The following is a 23,177-nucleotide window of genomic DNA, read 5'->3' as shown; positions in this document are numbered from 1 at the left end:
ATGTGAAACCAATCATTTGGCAGCAAACTGAAACATATCAACTTTCCCACAGCGATGGAATGTTTATGAAATGTTGTGCCATTTATGTAGAATTTAAATTGTAGGCCTATGGCCTTTTTAACTTGAAACGTTAATGTCAGCATGTGACATTTTAACCTTTGGGCAATTTCCAATGTTTTAATTAAATACTTTCATTTTCTTCCTCGGTAAACAAAAAAAAAAGACATGTAGGTTAATTAAATCGCTCTGGAGCGGAGCGCCCGAAGCATGACGCAACAACTTGCCTGTGTCATTAACACAGTTCCATGGTTAGTGCAGGCAATGGACAAGGGTGTAACCTACTATTATACACTATTTCCCCTACTATAGTTATATACACACACATATTGCAACATTACCATGGGTTGAACAACTGAATGTGTCATTTTTCCCCCGAATGAATCAATCCACCGTTTTTCTTTCTTCCGTGCGTAAAGGCTTTCTAACCCGTTTTTTCTTTCTTCCGTGTGTAAAGGCTTTCTAAACCGTTAAAAACATTTAAATTAATGAATACTTTCCTAACCTTAAAGCTGCAAGATGGCCCTTTTTGGGCGACCTGTCATTCAAAGCAAGTCTAAATAGTGGTAGATCTGTTCTATGTGCGCATGTTCCCGCTGTCGGTTACGACGCCAAACTGCAGTCAGACAGACCCTGGTGAGAACGACCAGTACGCAGATGAGCTTCCCTGAGATGGTTTCTGACAGTTTGAGCAGAAATTCTTCGGTTGTGCAAACCCACAGTTTCATCAGCTGTCCGGGTGGCTGATAGCAGACAATCCTGCAGGTGAAGAATCCAGATGTGGAGGTCCTGGGCTGGCGTGGTTACACGTGGTCTGTGGTTGTGAGGCCGTTGGACTTACTGCCAAATTCTCTAAAATTATTTTGGAGATGGCTTATGGTAGAGAAATTAACATTCAATTATCTGGCAACAGCTTTGGTGTACATTCCTGCAGTCCGCATGCCAATTTGAATGCCCCCTCAAAACTTGAGACATCTGTGGCATTGTGTTGTGTGACAAAACTGCACATTTTAGAGCGGCCTTTTATTGTCCCCAGCACAAGGTGCACCTGTGTAATGATCATGCCGTTTAATCGGCTTCTGGATATCCTACACCTGTCAGGTGGGTGGATTATGTCGGCAAGGGAGAAATGCTCAATAACAGGGATGTAAACTGATTTGTGTACGAAATTTGAGAGAAATAAGCTTTTCGTGTGGAACATTTCTGGGATCTTTTATTTCATGAAACTAAGACCAACACTTAACATGTTGTTTTTATATATTTTGTTCATTATATAGATGGCTTTCTTTGATTGGTTCCTAATATTCTGAACAGTTCTCTCCATGTAGTCTGTGGACAAAAAAATACATCTAATTAAAGGTTCACCGTATTTTTTTTAAAGGGATGGCTCTAATAAATGTACTGAAAACCCCATTGAGTGAATACTACGCCTGCATACTACATCTGAATACCAACTACTGAGAAATGGGTAGAAAAGGTGTACCAATAACATCTGTGGTTTTGACCAATCACAGAAACCTGGTTAGAGCTAGAGACTGAAAAAGATCCCAGTCATTTTAAAGCGTTTCTCTCCAGTTGAATCTACACTTCTCCCTACACTGGTCTTTTCTAGTATAGTTGTGTCTAGGTACACTACTCTCAAGATAAACAGTTTCTCTCTAGTTTTATGTACAGAGGTGATATTGTGGTTTACTTGGGGCAACATTACAGAACGTTCCGATAGAAATATATCACGCAGAAAATACATTCTTCTATGTCATGGAGAAAACACAATCATTGTGTCTTGAAACTGTATTTATCTGCAGCGTTCTGAATGTTTCGACCACTTCTGAACAAATCGATATATTACAATGAAATACACACTCTCTCATTTTGACACCCCAACGCCCCTCCAAACTCCCTCTATTGGTCAGGTGGAGAAATGACATCCCATATTTTTGTCTCCTATTGGTCCAAAGAGTCACATTCTACTCTTCTCCTATTGGTCAGACCAGAGTTGCATTTATATATATTTTTTGTTGTTGTTACAAATCGGTGTCCCATTCAGTAGGAAATTAGTTCTGGGATGTATTCATTCTGCCAAACAAAATGTTTTAGTTGCAAAATGTTTTGACCAACAGAACGAAACGGGGAGGAACCTACCAGAATTTTGTCCAATAGAAACTCTTGTTCTAGTTGCAAAACAAGACAAACAGTTTTGTTTGGCGGAATGAATACAGCCCGGCTAGCATCTCTGTTTTAAAAAACAACGTTTTCTCCTGTTAGTACAGGGTATAAGCAGCAAACCTGGTTTCAAATACAAGACAAGTTGTTTCAAATACTTCAGCGTTTCCTTGAGTCTGCCTGGACTGAATGGACGGGGAGGTTGGGTCCGTTTTGGGACTTTTCTACCAGTTAATTAAGCCAGGCAAGCACAAACAGCCACAGATAAAGTATCAAAGTATTTTAATCTATTTATTAATTTATTAATCTAATTTATTGAGATTTTTTTTGTATTTGAAACCCTGGTCTGATAAACATCACAACTACTCTACGTAGGGTTGCAAAAATGTTCCCAAAATTCCTAGGTTTTCCAGAAATCCTGGTTGGAGGATTATTAAAAATGTCCTGCTTGTTCTCTCGTGATTGTGGGAATCTTTTGACAAGGATTTTCTCTGAAAACCTGGGATGGAACCTATAGGCCCCAGGCTCCAGGCCCCAGGCCCCAGGCCCCAGGCCCCAGGCCCCAGGCCCCAGGCCCCAGGCCCCAGACAGTGAGAGGTAAAGACTGGAAGACATGCTTGGTAAAGTAGACAATAAATATGTTTACAAATATCACTTAGAAAACAACAAACAATTCCTGTGGTCGGTATTTTTACATCCCGGTGCCTGTGTCCCAAATGGCTCTCTATTCGTGGTATATATATATATACCTGTATACTTACAGTATATATCTCCTATTTTATGTGTGAATTGAAAATGTGTGTTGTTTTTTTTTGCATATCCCAACTCTACCTGAGACACCCTCAGAGAGTGGGGTCATGACTAAGGGGGATCAACCATTATTGACAGCGACCCTAGACCAGTGAAGGTTAAGTGCCTTGCTCAAGGGCAGTAGGACAGATTTTTTTCACCCGGTCGGCTTGTGGGAATTCAAACTAGCAACCTTTCGGTTACTAATCCCAACGCTCTAACCGATAGGCTACCTGCCTCCCCATTATTATTTGTAGATCAGTCAATCCTAAATATGTTTGATATATTTGAACACCCTGAATCAAAAGGTGTGGGGGATACAGGTACGTAACCTACCCACAGGTAATATCCATGCAGAGAGAGCGGAAGACTGGAGCGGATTTTGGATTCCGTCTGGATTGGAAGCGCTTCTGTTAAGTATTACTGTTTGCTGGTAAAACTGAAACAGTTTATAAAACATCCTTTTAAACGTGGATTAAAATCATCTGTAAAATCCTGGCATCTGAAGACTGTTGGACATCACGTGCTGGTAAAAAGTTTGTGCTGAAAGAAAAAACTGGACCGGAGTCTAAGGTGATTCCGTGAGACTGTTATTTGATCCATGGTTCCATTTGGTTGGTAGTAAGCACCGGTATGAACAAATCCGTGGTAGCGGAAATGGACTGGCCATTAATCGATGTGTTATAAATGCCGGTCCAGTTTCTGGTCCCAGTCCGTCCCTGCATGGCGCAAGGGGGTGGTGTGGTGGTTTGGACCCGGATAACTAAGCAGAGACTACCACTGTTCCCATCTGGTGGTATACATACTCTCAGTCCGTCTGTCTGTCCATTCATATTGTCAGCCTGTCTGTCTGTTTCTATATACAATACATTGAAGTGGAGTCTCTGTTGTTGCAGAGCACATTACAATCTACATTTCAGCACTGCCTGTGGTTGTCCGTCCATTCATATTGTCAGCCTGTTTGTCTGTTTCTATATACAATACATTGAAGTGGAGTCTCTGTTGTTGCAGAGCACATTACAATCTACATTTCAGCACTGCCTGTGGTTGTTGTTTCAATACACTACAGTCGTTCCACGTAGTCCGTGGTTGAATGCACTACATCCTAACATTACAGAGCTAGCTAGCCAGTCAGCTTCCTTAAAGAGATAGAGAGGTCTCCATTCTTCATCAGTTAGCTGGTTCCACTTGCAGGCCAAGCACAAGCTAGCCAGTCAGCTACAGAGACAGAGAGAGACAGAGACAAAGAAGAGAGAGAGAGAGAGAGAGAGAGAGAGAGAGAGAGAGAGAGAGAGAGAGAGAGAGAGAGATCCTTAAAGAGATATGTCTCCAGTGTTCTTCAGTTTGCTGGTGGTGAATGGAGACATACAGTATTTTTGTACCTCCATGGAGTCTACAGGGTACAGCAGAGCGGCTAGGTCAGCTAGTATGAGTCTATGGGTACAGAGATGCTAGTGGAGTTAGCCATCGAGAGGCTAGGTCAGCTAGTATGAGTCTATGGGTACAGAGATGCTAGTGGAGTTAGCCATCGAGAGGCTAGGTCAGCTAGTCTTAGTCTATAGGTACAGAGATGCTAGTGGAGTTAGCCATCGTGAGGCTAGGTCAGCTAGTCTTAGTCTATAGGTACAGAGATGCTAGTGGAGTTAGCCATCGTGAGGCTAGGTCAGCTAGTATGAGTCTATGGGTACAGAGATGCTAGTGGAGGTAGCCATCAACAGGCTAGGTCAGCTAGTCTTAGTCTATAGGTACAGAGATGCTAGTGGAGTTAGCCATCAAGAGGCTAGGTCAGCTAGTATGAGTCTATGGGTACAGAGATGCTAGTGGAGTTATCCATCGTGAGGCTAGGTCAGCTAGTCTTAGTCTATAGGTACAGAGATGCTAGTGGAGTTAGCCATTGACAGGCTAGGTCAGCTAGTCTTAGTCTATAGGTACAGAGATGCTAGTGGTGTTATCCATCGAGAGGCTAGGTCAGCTAGCCTGGGTCAATGGCTACAGAGATGCTAGTGGAGTTAGCCATCAAGAGGCTAGGTCAGCTAGTTTTAGTCTATAGGTACAGAGATGCTAGTGGAGTTAGCCATTGACAGGCTAGGTCAGCTAGTCTTAGTCTATAGGTACAGAGATGCTAGTGGTGTTATCCATCGAGAGGCTAGGTCAGCTAGCCTGGGTCAATGGCTACAGAGATGCTAGTGGAGTTAGCCATCAAGAGGCTAGGTCAGCTAGTCTTAGTCTATAGGTACAGAGATGCTAGTGGTGTTATCCATCGAGAGGCTAGCAGAAAGGCATTGTTAGAGTATATTAGCGATGCTAGTGGAGTTCTGTCTTTTCTCTTTTCTTACAGCCGTAGTAGCTGGAGAGAACACCCATCTTATCTAGCACTTAAACCTCGTGCAACATTATATCAGAAAAGTAATCTTGGTGAAACCAGAACTTGCGTGACTGATCAGATGTTCGATTAAATTCTGTGTCCATACAGTACGTGTTAAGAGAAGAGATAGAACGAGGATCGAAACTGGAACAAAGAGCTCCATCCTGTCTTTATGCAAGTTACGGGCCAAAATGTCCCCTCCACTTTTGAAAGACGATATCACCAGCGAAAATAGTGATTTTGTCCAAAACACCTGAACTAACGCTGCTAGTTATCTCACACATTCCATTGTATCATGACAGATGTACACTACCATTTATGTCTCAGTAGTCTGTCCACGAGAGATTAACAGTAAAGAGATGAAAAGAAAAAGAAAGACAGGAAGAGAGAAACGTGAGCTCATCTCATGAGGGGGTTGAGCCGAGCAGGCGAGTGACAGTGATTGGGTGACACTCGGTGAGTAGGCGTCGCCGGTCCTGGAGACTGATTCTGATTGGAGAATCCTCTGTGAGTGGGCGTGGCCGGTCCTGGAGACTGATTCTGATTGGAGAATCCTCTGTGAGTGGGCGTGGCCGGTCCTGGAGACTGATTGAGATTCTCTCTGTGACTAGGGGAGTAGCCATGTGTAGGTGCGGGGTATCCACCACAGTAGTGAGAGGGGGCGACAAACCCCGTCCCTCCTCCCATCTCGGGAGAGGAGGAAAAGAGGCAGGAAGACAGAGTGGGGGAGGTAGAGAAGGAGCGGTGGATGGGAGAGGAGCAGGGGGAGCAGAGAGGTGAGGTCTGTAGACGCCAGAGCAGCTCCTCATTGTTACGGCTCAGTCGTTTCTTCTCTCCGTTCTCCTTCTCTACATTCTCCTGCAGGTTAGCGTTCTCCTCTGAGAGTTGCCTGGATGGGGAAGTGAGACAGGGTTATATGGGATCCGTGTCAGGTGAAAGTCCACATGTTCCAGAAGGCATTTCTGCCAAAAAAAAAACACATTTTGAATAAAAAATATATGTTTACGTTCAAATGCCTCTCCTGTGAAGTAGTGATGTGCGACACCTATCTTCAAACTAAGGGTAACCATGGCAGCCGTGACAGAGTGGCAGAAGTGTCCATGTATACAGGTAAGAGTCTCTAGCTACATTTTCAGATACGCTTCTAATTTTGTCAGAAATTTGTTTTCATTGCAAGTTAAAGCGTACTGTTAGCTAGCTAGTTAACATTAGCTGGCTGGCTGGCTCGCTAGCTAACGTTACGTGTATGATCTGTGTAGTAATATTATTCTTATCTTATTGTATTGCTAGTTATAGCCTAATGTTAGCTAGCTAGCTAACATTGAACCTAGCTAGTTGGTTCGCTTTAGCTACCTGTAGATTCATGCAGGGTAGTAATGTTATGAGTTGGGATTATGGTTCATTGTTTAGCTAGCTAGCTAGCTAGCTACATGTCGAAACAAAAGAGTATCCTGTAAATGTGACAAATAAACTTTGATTTGATTTGATATAGTGTGTGTTTACCAGAGACGGTAATGTGAAGAAGAAGACCTGGACCAAAGTCAAATGAAGATATAAAGTTAGGCCAACGAGACAGTGTGCAAATTCTAAAATCCTCAAGGTAGAAGAAAAGCCCTGCTTTTATTTCACCACAATCACAGAAACTAATCTCTGTTAATTAGCTTGCTATTAACATGTAAATAAGTGTTGTGAGTTTATTTTCCTGTAATAATGAATAAAAATTTGCTGAAGTTATGACGTTGTCAGCTATGATATGGCCATTATTTGAACTGGTTAGCTAGCTAACAAGCTAACAAGCTAACAAGCTAGAAATGAACCAAAACATTGTTTATAAAGTTGCTTTAGTTGCTTGGTTTGCTAGATTTACATATGTGACCGACTGCCTCGATTTCGTCTTATGTAGTAAAATTTGAAAATAATGTTTTTTACATTCCATAAAAGGAGAGATTCAGAGCTAGGAAATGGTATTTAATATACTGCATTTTAGGAACAATGGGAAAGTTATTCTGATTTGAAAGTTGATAAACTTGTAAACTCACTTTTGTGAAAATGGCCCTTGAATGTTTTGGTACACCTACTGGAGAGCTCTTCTTCGTCTACACTCATTCAGTGTCGTTCACACCCTCTTAAGCCATAGCCCCGCCCATTCAGCATCGTTCACACCCTCTTAAGCCTTTACCCCCACCCAACTCTTTAAGGATTCACATGTGAGGCCATGTGGTAGATACATGCTATATCAAATAAAATCTATGTTTATTTGTCACATGCACAGGATACAGAAGGTGTAAATGGTATAGTTATGGTACTTGCATAGTAGCAATATCAAAACTATTCCTGGAATTCTGCTATCCTACTGAAAACAACTAGTAAGAAAAGGTGGAAGTTGTATTGTTATTTGTTTGGTTGTTTTCCAGGTGTATGTGTGTGTTACCTGGACAGGGCTAGGTTATTGTCTATACGGGCCATCAGGTCTTCGTTCTGCTGCTGTAGCACCTGCATCCGTTCCTCTAACACAACGTTCTTCTGGGCCTGCTCAGAAAACACAGAGACAACTCTACTGTCTTCTGGGCCTGCTCAAAAAACCCAGAGAGACAACTTCAACTGTGCTGTACTCTACTGAACTTTGTGTGTGTGTGTATTGTCTGTTACTGCACAGTCTGTGTACTGTACTGTACTGTACTGTCTGTGTACTGTACTGTCTATGTACTGTACTGTCTGTGTATTGTACTGTCTATGTACTGTACTGTACTGTCTGTGTACTGTACTGTCTATGTACTGTACTGTCTGTGTACTGTACTGCCTGTGTACTGTACTGTCTGTGTACTGTACTGTCTATGTACTGTACTGTCTATGTACTGTACTGTCTATCTACTGTACTGCCTATGTACTGTACTGTCTATGTACTGTACTGTCTGTGTACTGTACTGCCTATGTACTGTACTGTCTGTGTACTGTACTGTCTGTGTACTGTACTGTACTGTACTGTACTGTACTGTACTGTACTGTACTGTACTGTACTGTACTGTACTGTACTGTCTGTGTACTGTACTGTACTGTACTGTACTGTACTGTACTGTACTGTACTGTACTGTACTGTACTGTCTATGTACTGTACTGTCTATGTACTGTACTGTACTGTCTGTGTACTGTACTGTCTATGTACTGTACTGTGAGTGTATCCTGTCCTGTCCTGTCTGTTAGGGTGAGTGTGTACTGTCCTGTCCTGTCTGTTAGGGTGAGTGTGTACTGTCCTGTCTGCTAGGGTGAGTGTATCCTGTCCTGTCTGTTAGGGTGAGTGTGTACTGTCCTGTCCTGTCTGTTAGGGTGAGTGTGTACTGTCCTGTCTGTTAGGGTGAGTGTGTACTGTCCTGTCCTGTCTGTTAGGGTGAGTGTGTACTGTCCTGTCCTGTCTGTTAGGGTGAGTGTGTACTGTCCTGTCTGTTAGGGTGAGTGTGTACTGTCCTGTCTGTTAGGGTGAGTGTGTACTGTCCTGTCCTGTTTGTTAGGGTGAGTGTATCCTGTCCTGTCTGTTAGGGTGAGTGTGTACTGTCCTGTCCTGTCTGTTAGGGTGAGTGTATCCTGTCCTCTCTGTTAGGGTGAGTGTGTGCTGTCCTGTCCTGTCTGTTAGGGTGAGTGTGTACTGTCCTGTCCTGTCTGTTAGGGTGAGTGTGTACTGTCCTGTCCTGTCTGTTAGGGTGAGTGTATCCTGTCCTGTCTGCTAGGGTGAGTGTGTACTGTCCTGTCCTGTCTGTTAGGGTGAGTGTGTACTGTCCTGTCCTGTCTGTTAGGGTGAGTGTATCCTGTCCTGTCTGTTAGGGTGAGTGTGTACTGTCCTGTCCTGTCTGTTAGGGTGAGTGTATCCTGTCCTGTCTGTTAGGGTGAGTGTGTACTGTCCTGTCCTGTCTGTTAGGGTGAGTGTGTACTGTCCTGTCCTGTCTGTCAGGGTGAGTGTGTGTGTGACAGCCTATCGATCCTACCACTCTCTCCAGGTCAGAGATCTTCTTCTCCTGTTGGTGAATCTGGTTGTTCTTCATCTCCACAACATCCTTCAAGCTCTTCAAATCCTCCTCAATGTGCTGGTATGGGGCTAGGGTATCCTACACACACACACACACACACACACACACACACACACACACACACACACACACACACACACACACACACACACACACACACACACACACACACACACACACACACACACACACACACACACCGTGTTACCCCGCAGGGCTGGATAAGCTAGTGTTCGGTTTCAGGTTATTCGTAATGTGTTATAGTACCACTATGTGTTCGTCGGTGCTTCTTCTCAGTGCCTCTTCGAAGCGTTTTGCTTTGTCCCTCAGGCTACTCTTCTGGAACAACAGGGTGTCCACCTGATCCTACACAACAACAACAACAACAACAACATATTAGTATACCGTCAGTGTACAAAACACACACGAGTTGTTAGTAACTTGTGCGTTTACAATACCTGCAGAGAGAGTCTGAGCTTCTCAAAGTCTTCTTCCAGAGTTACCTTCTGCTGCTCATGAGACTTCCTTAGGTCTAGAGAGAGAGAGAGAGAGACAGAGAGAGAGAGAGAGAGAGAGAGAGAGAGAGAGAGAGGGAGAGAGAGAGAGAGACAGAGAGAGAGAGACAGAGAGAGAGAGGGAGAGAGAGAGAGAGAGACAGAGGGAGAGAGAGAGAGAGAGACAGAGGGAGAGAGAGAGAGAGAGAGAGAGACAGAGAGAGAGAGAGAGAGAGAGAGAGAGAGGGGGAGAGAGAGAGAGAGAGACAGAGAGAGAGAGAGACAGAGAGAGACAGAGAGACAGAGAGAGAGAGAGATACCAGTCATGTGTGCTTTTGCTTTCCTTTTGGGGACAATTCGGACAACTGGGGTCACCACAAGGAAAAAAGGCTATTTTACGTTTAGGGGTTCGGTTTAGGGTTAGAATTAGGGTTTAGGAGATATGGTTTAGGAGATATGGTTTAGGAGATAGGGTTTAGGAGATATGGTTTAGGAGATATGGTTTAGGAGATATGGTTTAGGAGATATTGTTTTCGGAAAATAGGATTTTGAATGGAAATAATTTGTTTGGTCCCTACAAGCATAGTAAAACCTACGTGCATCTTACCCCTCATGGTGCGAGCATGCTCCTCGTACAGCGTTGTCATGGTAATGTTGTGCATGTCCCTCAGCTCTTGAATGGCTGCCTCGTGGTTCACCGTCAGCTCATCCATCTGATTGGATGATTGATTGTTTGATTGATTGATCCATCATCACTTGCACAATTGTGTGATAAAAAAAACTATTTCCCACCCTGTCCCTTTGACGGAACTACATTTCCCATCATGCCTGTCAACAATTGTTAGGTTTGTTAATTGCTTTATAGGTAATGGAGTCTTAACTCATAACATAAATTACACCGGAAGAACTCCATTTCCCATGATGCCACAGTCCGTCACCTGCTCCTGCTGCTGGGTCCTGATCTCCTCCACCTCTTCCTGATGCTCCGCCCTCAGGTGTTCCGTCTCCTTTGAGTGACAGACCCTTAGCTCCGCCTCCACCGCCGCTAGCTCCTCCTCCTGCTGCAGCTGCAGCTCCGTGAGCTCCCGCTCAAACCCCACCTCCAGCTCTGCCTTCTCCTTTTGCAGCCTCTCCCATTGAGTGGTGTTAGAAGCTGGAGGGGACGAGTAGAGTGGTAGGAGGCGATTTTAATTGAAAAAAAACAACTATTTTAACCGACAAAAATGTCTGTTTTTTTTTTATTGACCAAGGAATGTTCCTTCTTTATAAAAATAACAAACCAAATAAAGAACAAAATAAAGACCAAAATAAATGATGTGTTTTTCACTCACAGACTTCCTGTTTGATCCTCTGAATCTCCAGGGAGAGCTCTTTCTCCTTCTCTGTAGCGCTCTCATTCTGGTACACACACACACACACACACACACACACACACACACACACACACACACACACACACACACACACACACACACACACACACACACACACACACACACACACACACACACACACACACACACACACACACACACAGAGAGAGAGAGTCACATTTAACAACACAATCACATATGATAACATCTAATCAGTCACAAGATTAGCTGACACATCAGCCAATGATCCTATTTACACTTTGTAGTCGATTAGTGTTTCTGACTCAATGCCACATAGTTTATTACCAAAGAAGTTGGTTCTAGCAGGCAGTTCCCCATAGGTCGTTTATTACCAAAGAAGTTGGTTCGAGCAGGCAGTTCCCCATAGGTCGTTTATTACCAAAGAAGTTGGTTCTAGCAGGCAGTTCCCCATTTAAATAAGGGACCACGTAGGGCTGTGTAACTGGAAGCTCCTGGGTAACAGTTTCCCCTAGGTACAGATCTAGGATCAGCTTCCCCTCTCCCAGTCCTAACCTTAACCAGTAGTGGAGTAAATTCTAAACTGACCTAAGATCAGCGTCCAGGGACAACTTCTCCCTACACTGAAACTGAGAGTGGGACCGGGTGTAGGACTGCAGTGACACACAGACAGACACCAGAGGGCGCCATTATATCGCAAACGAGATAAAGAGACAAATTACTACAAAGGGTCTGGGATATTCGATGTACAAATTCTATTGATACAACAAAGTTACCTCATCTCACTCCCCTCATCTCACTCCCCTTACCTCATCTCACTCCCCTCACCTCATCTCACTCCCCTCATCTCATCTCACTCCCCTCATCTCATCTCACTCCCCTCATCTCATCTCACTCCCCTTACCTCATCTCACTCCCCTCACCTCATCTCACTCCCCTCATCTCACTCCCCTTACCTCATCTCACTCCCCTCATCTCACTCCCATCACCTCATCTCACTCCCCTCATCTCATCTCACTCCCCTTACCTCATCTCACTCCCCTCATCTCACTCCCATCACCTCATCTCACTCCCCTCACCTCATCTCACTCCCCTCATCTCATCTCACTCCCCTCATCTCATCTCACTCCCCTTACCTCATCTCACTCCCCTCATCTCATCTCACTCCCCTTACCTCATCACACTCCCCTTACCTCATCTCACTCCCCTCATCTCATTCCCCTTCCCTCATCACACTCCCCTCATCTCACTCCCCTCATCTCATCTCATTCCCTTTACCTCATCACACTCCCCTTACCTCATCTCACTCCCCTTACCTCATCTCACTCCCCTTACCTCATCACACTCCCCTCATCTCATTCCCCTTACCTCATCACACTCCCCTCATCTCATTCCCCTTACCTCATCTCACTCCCCTCATCTCATTCCCCTTCCCTCATCACACTCCCCTCATCTCACTCCCCTTACCTCATCATTCCCCTTACCTCATCTCACTCCCCTTACCTCATCTCATTCCCCTTACCTCATCTCACCCCTTACGTCATCTCACCCCTTACCTCATCTCACCCTTTACCTCATCTCACTCCCCTTACCTCATCTCACTCCCCTTACCTCATCTCACTCCCCTTACCTCATCTCATCTCACTCCCCTTACCTCATCTCACCCCTTACCTCATCTGACTCCCCTTACCTCATCTCACTCCCCTTACCTCATCTCACTCCCCTTACCTCATCTCACTCCCCTTACCTCATCTCACTCCCCTTACCTCATCTCACTCCCCTTACCTCATCTCACTCCCCTTACCTCATCTCACTCCATCTCATCTCACTTCCCTTACCTCATCTCACTCCCCTCATCTCATCTCACTCCCCTCATCTCATCTCACTTCCCTTACCTCATCTCACTCCCCTTACCTCATCTCACCCCTTACCTCATCTCACTCCCCTTACCTCATCTCACCCCTTACCTCATCTAACTCCCCTTATCTCATCTCACTCCCCCAAGTGACATGAGCCTACCAGACGAGCTAAATGATGTCCATGCTTGCTTCGAGGCAAGCAACAACAGCCGATGTGAGTAAGACCTTTAAACAAGTCAACATTCACAAGGCCACAGGGCCAGATGGATTACCAGGACGTGTACTCAGAGCATGCTCTGACCAACTAGCAATATTTTCAACCTCTCCGTGACCGAGTCTGTAATGCCAACATGATTCAAGCAGACCACCATAGTCCCTGTGCCCAATAACACTAAGGTAACCTGCCTAAATGACTACCGACCCGTAGCACTCACATCTGTAGCCATGAAATGCTTTGAAAGGCTGGTCATGGCTCACATCAACACCATTATTCCAGAAACCCTGGACGCACTCCAATTCGCATACAGCCCCAACAGATCCACAGATGACCCAATCTCTATTGCACTTCACACTGCCCTTTCCCACCTGGACAAAAGTAACACCTATGTGAGAATGCTATTCATTGACTACAGCTCAGCGTTCAACACCATAGTGCCCTCAAAGCTCATCACTAAGCGAAGGACCCTGGGACTAAACACCTCCCTCTGCAACTGGAACCTGGAATTCCCGACGGGCCATCCCCAGGTGGTACATGCTTCCTATTTGCAACAAGGCATTAAAGTAAAACTGCCACAAACGTATGGTAACAACACATCTGCCACGCTGATCCTCAACACAGGGACCCCCAAGGGGTCCGTGCTCAGTCCCTTCCTGTACTCCTTGTTCACTCATGACTGAGGCTAAGCACGACTCCAACAGCATCATTAAGTTTGCCGATGACACAAGAGTGGTAGGCCTGATCACCGACAACGGGAGGAGGACAAAGACCTGACCGTGTGGGACCATGACAACAACCTCTCCCTCAACGTGATCAAGACAAAGGAGATGTCAAGCCCTGATCTGTTTCACGTGTCCTTGTGATTGTTTCCCCTCCAGGTCTTATTTTCCCCAGTGTATTTATCCCTGTGTTTCCTGTCTCTCTGTACCAGTGTATTTATCCCTGTGTTTCCTGTCTCTCTGTACCAGTGTATTTATCCCTGTGTTTCCTGTCTCTCTGTACCAGTGTATTTATCCCTGTGTTTCCCGTCTCTCTGTACCAGTGTATTTATCCCTGTGTTTCCTGTCTCTCTGTACCAGTGTATTTATCCCTGTGTTTCCTGTCTCTCTGTACCAGTGTATTTATCCCTGTGTTTCCTGTCTCTCTGTACCAGTGTATTTATCCCTGTGTTTCCTGTCTCTCTGTACCAGTGTATTTATCCCTGTGTTTCCTGTCTGTCTGTACCAGTGTATTTATCCCTGTGTTTCCTGTCTCTCTGTACCAGTGTATTTATCCCTGTGTTTCCTGTCTCTCTGTACCAGTGTATTTATCCCTGTGTTTCCTGTCTCTCTGTACCAGAGTATTTATCCCTGTGTTTCCTGTCTCTCTGTACCAGTGTATTTATCCCTGTGTTTCCTGTTTCTCTGTACCTGTGTATTTATCCCTGTGTTACTTGTCTCCCTGTACCAGTGTATTTATCCCTGTGTTTCCTGTCTCTCTGTACCAGTGTATTTATCTCTGTGTTTCCTGTCTCTCTGTGTATTTATCCCTGTGTTTCCTGTCTCTCTGTGTATTTATATATTTCTGGACTCTGTACCCTCCTGCCTGACCATTCTGCCTGCCTTGACCACCAGCCTGTCTGCCACTCTGTCCTCCTGGACTCTGATCTGGTTGTGACCTTTAACCTGTCCACGACCATTCTCTTGCTGACCCCTTTGGATTAATAAACAGTGTAAGACTCCAACCATCTGCCTCCTGTATCTGCATCTGGGTCTCGCCTTGAAGTCAGAGACCTGGCCGGGTGGTGCCAGAATAACAACCTACCCCTCAACGTAACCAAGACTAAGGAGATGATTGTGGACTACAGGAAAAGGAGGACCGGGCACGCCCCCATTCTCATCAACGGGGCTGAAGTGGAGCAGGTTGAGAGCTTCAAGTTCTTCATCGACCTGGCCAAGGCTTTCGACTCTGTCAATCACCATATACTTATATATGTGGACATCTTATATAAGTGGACATCTTATATATGTGGTACTTATATATGTGGACATCTTATATATGTGGACATCTTATATATGTGGTACTTATATATGTGGACATCTTATATATGTGGACATCTTATATATGTGGTACTTATATATGTGGACATCTTATATATGTGGTACTTATATATGTGGACATCTTATATATGTGGACATCTTATATATGTGGTACTTATATATGTGGACATCTTATATATGTGGTACTTATATATTTGGACATTTTATATATGTGGTACTTATATATGTGGACATCTATAAGTACCTAGGTGCCTGGCTAGACTGCACTCTCCTTCCGGAATCATATCAAACATCTCCAATCCAAAATCAAATCTAGATTCGGCTTTCTATTTCGCAACAAAGCCTCCTTCACTCACACCGCAAAACTTACCCTAGTAAAACTGACTATCCTACCGATCCTCGACTTATGTCATCTACAAAATAGCCTCCAACACTCTACTCAGCAAACTGGATGCAGTTTATCACAGTGCCATCCGTTTTGTTACTAAAGCACCTTATACCACCCACCACTGAGACCTGTATGCTCATCCCTAAAGCCAAAACCTCATTTGGCCGCCTTTCCTTCCAGTCCTCTGCTGCCTGTGACTGGAACGAATTGCAAAAATCTCTGAAGTTGGAGACTTCTATCTCCCTCACCAACTTTAAACATCTGCTATCTGAGCAGCTAACCGATCGCTGCAGCTGTACATAGTCTATCGGTAAATAGCCCACCCAATTTGACCTACCTCATCCCCATACTGTTTTTATTTACTTACTTTTCTGCTCTTTTGCTCACCAATATCTCTACCTGTACATGACCATCTGATCATTTATCACTCCAGTGTTAATCTGCTAAATTGTAATTATTCACTCCTATGGCCTATTTAATGCCTACCTCCTCATGCCTTCTGCACACAATGTATATAGATTATTTTTTTCCTACTGTGTTATTGTGTTATTGACTTGTTTATTGTTTACTCCATATGTAACTCTGTGTTGTTGTCTGTGTCACACTGCTTTGCTTTATCTTGGCCAGGTCGCAGTTGCAAATGAGAACTTGTTCTCAACTAGCCTACCTGGTTAAATAAATATATATATATATATATATATATATATATATATATATATATATATATATATATATATATATATATATAGTCTCCACATTGACTCTGTACAGTAACACCCTGTATATAGCCTCCACGTTGACTCTGTACCATAACACCCTGTATATAGTCTCCACATTGACTCTGTACCATAACACCCTGTATATAGTCTCCACATTGACTCTGTACCGGTACCCCCTGTATATAGCCTCCACATTGACTCTGTACCGTAATACCCTGTATATAGTCTCCACATTGACTCTGTACCGTAACACCCTGTATATGGCCTCCACATTGACTCTGTACCGTAACACCCTGTATATAGCCTCCACATTGACTCTGTACCGTAACACCCTGTATATAGTCTCCACATTGACTCTGTACCGTAACACCCTGTATATAGTCTCCACATTGACTCTGTACAGTAACACCCTGTATATAGTCTCCACATTGACTCTGTACCGTAACACCCTGTATATAGTCTCCACATTGACTCTGTACCGTAATACCCTGTATATAGCCTCCACCTTGACTCTGTACCGTAATACCCTGTATATAGTCTCCACATTGACTCTGTACCGGTACCCCCTGTATATAGCCTCCACATTGACTCTGTACCGTAATACCCTGTATATAGTCTCCACATTGACTCTGTACCGTAACACCCTGTATATAGTCTCCACATTGACTCTGTACCATAACACCCTGTATATAGTCTCCACATTGACTCTGTACCGGTACCCCCTGTATATAGCCTCCACATTGACTCTGTACCGTAATACCCTGTATATAGTCTCCACATTGACTCTGTACCGTAACACCCTGTATATGGCCTCCACATTGACTCTGTACCGTAACACCCTGTATATAGCCTCCACATTGACTCTGTACCGTAACACCCTGTATATAGTCTCCACATTGACTCTGTACCGTAACACCCTGTATATAGTCTCCACATTGACTCTGTACAGTAACACCCTGTATATAGTCTCCACATTGACTCTGTACCGTAACACCCTGTATATAGCCTCCACATTGACTCTGTACCGTAATACCCTGTATATAGCTTCCACATTTGCCAGTGTGTATAGTGTGTGTTTGTTTGCCGGTGTGTATAGTGTGTGTGTGTGTTTTTGCCAGTGTGTATAGTGTGTGTGTGTGTGTGTTTGTGTGTGTGTGTTTGCCGGTGTGTATAGTGTGTGTGTGTGTTTTTGCCAGTGTGTATAGTGTGTGTGTGTTTGCCAGTGTGTATAGTGTGTGTGTGTGTGTGTGTTTGCCAGTGTGTATAGTGTGTGTGTGTGTGTTTGCCAGTGTGTATAGTGTGTGTGTGTGTGTGTTTGCCGGTGTGTATAGTGTGTGTGTGTGTTTTTGCCAGTGTGTATAGTGTGTGTGTGTGTGTGTGTTTGCCAGTGTGTATAGTGTGTGTCTGTGTGTGTGTGTGTTTTGTTTGCCAGTGTGTATAGTGTGTGAGTGTGTGTGTGTTTGCCAGTGTGTATAGTGTGTGTGTTTGTGTGTGTGTGTGTGTGTGTGTGTGTGTGTGTGTGTGTGTGTGTGTGTGTGTGTGTGTGTGTGTGTGTGTGTGTGTGTGTTTGCCAGTGTGTATAGTGTGGGTGTTTGTTACCTGTAGACAGTAGTGTTGGGAAGTAATGATGAAGGCTTGTAGTCCTAGTGTCGTCTTCCTCAGTTCCTCTCTCAGTGATGTCAGCTGATCCTCCTGCTCCACACAGCGATTCTGAAGCCTCTGGACCTATAACCATACCATAATAACACATATGAATCTCATATACAGTAACATGATAATATACAGTAACATGATAATCTACAGTAACATGATATATACAGGAACATGATAATCTACAGTAACATGATAATCTACAGTAACATGATAATCTACAGTAACATGATAATCTACAGTAACATGATAATCTACAGTAACATGATAATATACAGTAACATGATAATCTACAGTAACATGATAATATACAGTAACATGATGATCTACAGTAACATGATAATCTACAGTAACATGATAATATACAGGAACATGATGATCTACAGTAACATGATAATATACAGTAACATGATAATATACAGTAACATGATAATATACAGGAACATGATAATATACAGTAACATGATAATATACAGTAACATGATAATATACAGGAACATGATGATCTACAGTAACATGATAATATACAGTAACATGATAATATACAGTAACATGATAATACACAGTAACATGATAATGATAATATACAGTAACATGATAATCTACAGTAACATGATAATCTACAGTAACATGATATATACAGTAACATGATAATCTACAGTAACATGATAATATACAGTAACATGATAATCTACAGTAACATGATCATGTACAGTAACATGATAATCTACAGTAACATGATATATACAGTAACATGATAATCTACAGTAACATGATAATATACAGTAACATGATAATCTACAGTAACATGATCATGTACAGTAACATGATAATCTACAGTAACATGATCATGTACAGTAACATGATAATAAACAGTAACATGATAATATACAGTAACATGATAATCTACAGTAACATGATAATATACAGTAACATGATAATATACAGTAACATGATAATAAACAGTAACATGATAATGATATATACAGTAACATGATAATCTACAGTAACATGATCATGTACAGTAACATGATAATCTATAGTAACATGATAATATACAGTAACATGATAATAAACAGGAACATGATAATATACAGTAACATGATAATCTACAGTAACATGATAATACACAGTAACATGATAATGATAATATACAGTAACATGATATATACAGTAACATGATAATCTACAGTACCATGATAATCTACAGTAAAATGATATATACAGGAACATGATAATCTACAGTAACATGATAATCTACAGTAACATGATAATATACAGTAACATGATAATATACAGTAACATGATAATAAACAGGAACATGATAATAAACAGTAACATGATAATATACAGTAACATGATAATGATATATACAGTAACATGATAATCTACAGTAACATGATAATGTACAGTAACATGATAATACACAGTAACATGATAATGATAATATACAGTAACATGATATATACAGTAACATGATAATCTACAGTAACATGATAATCTACAGTAACATGATATATACAGTAACATGATAATCTACAGTAACATGATAATATACAGTAACATGATAATATACAGTAACATGATAATGATATATACAGTAACATGATAATATACAGTAACATGATAATGATATATACAGTAACATGATAATATACAGTAACATGATATATACAGTAACATGATAATCTACAGTAACATGATAATCTACAGTAACATGATATATACAGGAACATGATAATCTACAGTAACATGATAATATACAGTAACATGATAATATACAGTAACATGATAATGATATATATAGTAACATGATAATATACAGTAAAATGATAATATACAGTAACATGATAATATACAGTAACATGATAATCTACAGTAACATGATAATCTACAGTAACATGATATATACAGGAACATGATAATCTACAGTAACATGATAATATACAGTAACATGATAATATACAGTAACATGATAATGATATATATAGTAACATGATAATATACAGTAACATGATAATCTACAGTAACATGATATATACAGGAACATGATAATCTACAGTAACATGATAATATACAGTAACATGATAATGATATATATAGTAACATGATAATCTACAGTAACATGATAATATACAGTAACATGATATATACAGTAACATGATAATCTACAGTAACATGATAATGATATATATAGTAACATGATAATATACAGTAACATGATAATCTACAGTAACATGATATATACAGGAACATGATAATCTACAGTAACATGATAATATACAGTAACATGATAATGATATATATAGTAACATGATAATCTACAGTAACATGATAATATACAGTAACATGATATATACAGTAACATGATAATATACAGTAACATTATAATATACAGTAACATGATAATATACAGTAACATGATAATATACAGTAACATGATAATATACAGTAACATTATAATATACAGTAACATGATAATATACAGTAACATAACAACACATATCACATGAATATGTATAAAGACCAATGCAGTAATCAACTCACAAAAGCCCCATTTTTAGAACCACATACCTCCTCCCTCTGTTTCTCCCTCTCTCGCTCCCTGTCCTGCTCCTCCCTCTCTCTCTCCTTCAATTGCGCCTCCTCTTTCTCCCTCTGCAGGTTCTCCTGCTGTTCCTGCTTCGGCCTGAAGGGGGGAACTGCCCCTCTGGTGGCTGCTGCTGGACGCTGCCTGGGGAGGACTGGAGAGAGAGAGAGAGGAGGGGGAGATAGAGAGGGATATATGGGGGGCACAGAGAGAGAAGATAGAGAAAGAGAGAGAGGGAGAGAGAGAGAGGGGGGTAAAATGGGGTTAAATTAACAGCATGAACACATCCTTGCGGTTGCCCCACACGCAGAAGACAGACTGAGATTGTCACCACTGATTTACACAGATCTCTGCTACTGCCTGGTATCTCTTCTACTGCCTGGCATCCCTGCTACTGCCTGGTATCTCTGCTACTGCCTGGCATCCCTGCTACTGCCTGGTATCTCTTCTACTGCCTGGCATCCCTGCTACTGCCTGGTATCTCTGCTACTGCCTGGTATCTCTGCTACTGCCTGGCATCCCTGCTACTGCCTGGTATCTCTTCTACTGCCTGGCATCCCTGCTACTGCCTGGCATCCCTGCTACTAACAGGCATCCCTGCTACTGCCTGGTATCTCTGCTACTGCCTGGCATCCCTGCTACTGCATGGTATCACTGCTACTAACTGGCATCCTTGCTACTGCCTGGTATCACTGCTACTGCCTGGTATCACTGCTACTGCCTGGTATCATTGCTACTGCCTGGCATCCCTGCTACTAACAGGCATCCCTGCTACTGCCTGGCATCCCTGCTACTAGCTGGCATCCCTGCTACTGCCTGGTATCACTGCTACTGCCTGGTATCACTGCTACTGCCTGGTATCATTGCTACTGCCTGGCATCCCTGCTACTAACAGGCATCCCTGCTACTGCCTGGTATCACTGCTACTGCATGGTATCACTGCTACTGCCTGGTATCACTGCTACTAACTGGCATCACTGCTACTGCCTGGCATCATATCACTGCTACTGCCCAGCATCACTGCTACTGCCTGACATCACTGCTACTGCCTGGCATCACTGGCACTGCCCGGCATCACTGTTACTGCCCAGCATCACTGCTACTGCCTGGCATCACTTCTACTGTCTGGCATGACTGCTACTGCCTGGCATCATATCACTGCTACTGCCTGCATCACTGCTACTGCCTGGCATCACTGCTACTGCCTGGCATCACTGCTACTGCCTGGCATCACTGCTACTGTCTGGAATCACTGCTACTGCCTGGCATCACTGCTACTGTCTGGCATCACTGCTACTGCCTGGCATCACTGCTACTGTCTGGCATCACTGCTACTGCCTGGCATCACTGCGACTGCCTGGCATCGCTGCTACTGTCAGGCATCACTGCTACTGCATGGCATCACTGCTACTGCCTGGCATCACTGCTCCTGCCTGGCAAATAAAATAAAATCAAAATCAACCATGTGTATGTGACAAATAAAATGTGATTTGATTGAGCAGATGTTAATGCGAGTGTAGCGAAATGCTTGTGCTTCTAGTTCCGTCAATGCAGCAATAACCAACAAGTAATCTAACTAACAATTCCAAAACTACTGTCTTTTACACAGTGTAAGGGGATAAATAATATGTATATAAAGATGTATGAATGAGTGATGGTACAGAGCGGCATAGGCAAGATACAGTAGATGGTATCGAGTACAGTATATACATATGAGATGAGTATGTAAACAAAGTGGCATAGTTAAAGTGGCTAGTGATACATGTATTACATAAGGATGCAGTCGATGATGTAGAGTACAGTATATACGTATACATATGAGATGAATAATGTAGGGTATGTAAACATTATATTAGGTAGCATTGTTTAAAGTGGCTAGTGATATGTTTTACATCATTTCCCATCAATTGCCATTATTAAAGTGGCTGGAGTTGAGTCAGTGTCAGTGTGTTGGCAGCAGCCACTCAATGTTAGTGGTGGCTGTTTAACAGTCTGATGGCCTTGAGATAGAAGCTGTTTTTCAGTCTCTCGGTCCCAGCTTTGATGCACCTGTACTGACCTCGCCTTCTGGATGATAGCGGGGTGAACAGGCAGTGGCTCGGGTGGTTGATGTCCTTGATGATCTTTATGGCCTTCCTGTAACATCGGGTGGTGTAGGTGTCCTGGAGGGCTGGTAGTTTGCCTCCGGTGATGCGTTGTGCAGACCTCACTACCCTCTGGAGAGCCTAACGGTTTTGGGGGCGGAGCAGTTGCCATACCAGGCTGTGATACAGCCCGCCAGGATGCTCTCGATTGTGCATCTGTAGAAGTTTGTGAGTGCTTTTGGTGACAAGCCGAATTTCTTCAGCCTCCTGAGGTTGAAGAGGCGCTGCTGCGCCTTCTTCACGATGCTGTCTGTGTGAGTGGACCAATTCAGTTTGTCTGTGATGTGTATGCCGAGGAACTTAAAACTTACCCTCTCCACTACTGTTCCATC

The 23,177-nt window shown here is 42.9% G+C and overlaps 1 protein-coding gene across 1 annotated transcript in view; it reads right to left on the bottom strand.

Annotated features, from left to right (window-relative positions):
- Nucleotides 1–1,200: 1,200 nt before the first annotated feature.
- The window catches only part of mtus2a (microtubule associated tumor suppressor candidate 2a), a 125,765-nt gene continuing 103,788 nt past the window's right edge, over nt 1,201–23,177 (bottom strand). Inside the window, exons 6-15 of the mRNA XM_046318100.1 lie at nt 20,686–20,855; nt 18,061–18,186; nt 11,219–11,285; nt 10,826–11,040; nt 10,495–10,600; nt 9,852–9,925; nt 9,661–9,759; nt 9,352–9,471; nt 7,806–7,903; nt 1,201–6,263 (exon numbers count right to left, since the gene is read on the bottom strand). Of these exons, the coding sequence (XP_046174056.1) occupies nt 5,774–6,263; nt 7,806–7,903; nt 9,352–9,471; nt 9,661–9,759; nt 9,852–9,925; nt 10,495–10,600; nt 10,826–11,040; nt 11,219–11,285; nt 18,061–18,186; nt 20,686–20,855 (1,565 nt within the window). The 3' untranslated portion in view covers nt 1,201–5,773. The remainder of the gene's footprint in view (nt 6,264–7,805; nt 7,904–9,351; nt 9,472–9,660; nt 9,760–9,851; nt 9,926–10,494; nt 10,601–10,825; nt 11,041–11,218; nt 11,286–18,060; nt 18,187–20,685; nt 20,856–23,177) is intronic.

Source organism: Oncorhynchus gorbuscha, linkage group LG20 (assembly GCF_021184085.1).
Source record: "Oncorhynchus gorbuscha isolate QuinsamMale2020 ecotype Even-year linkage group LG20, OgorEven_v1.0, whole genome shotgun sequence".
Taxonomy (NCBI): Eukaryota; Metazoa; Chordata; class Actinopteri; order Salmoniformes; family Salmonidae; genus Oncorhynchus; species Oncorhynchus gorbuscha.
This window is presented reverse-complemented; position numbering and strand designations above follow the sequence as displayed.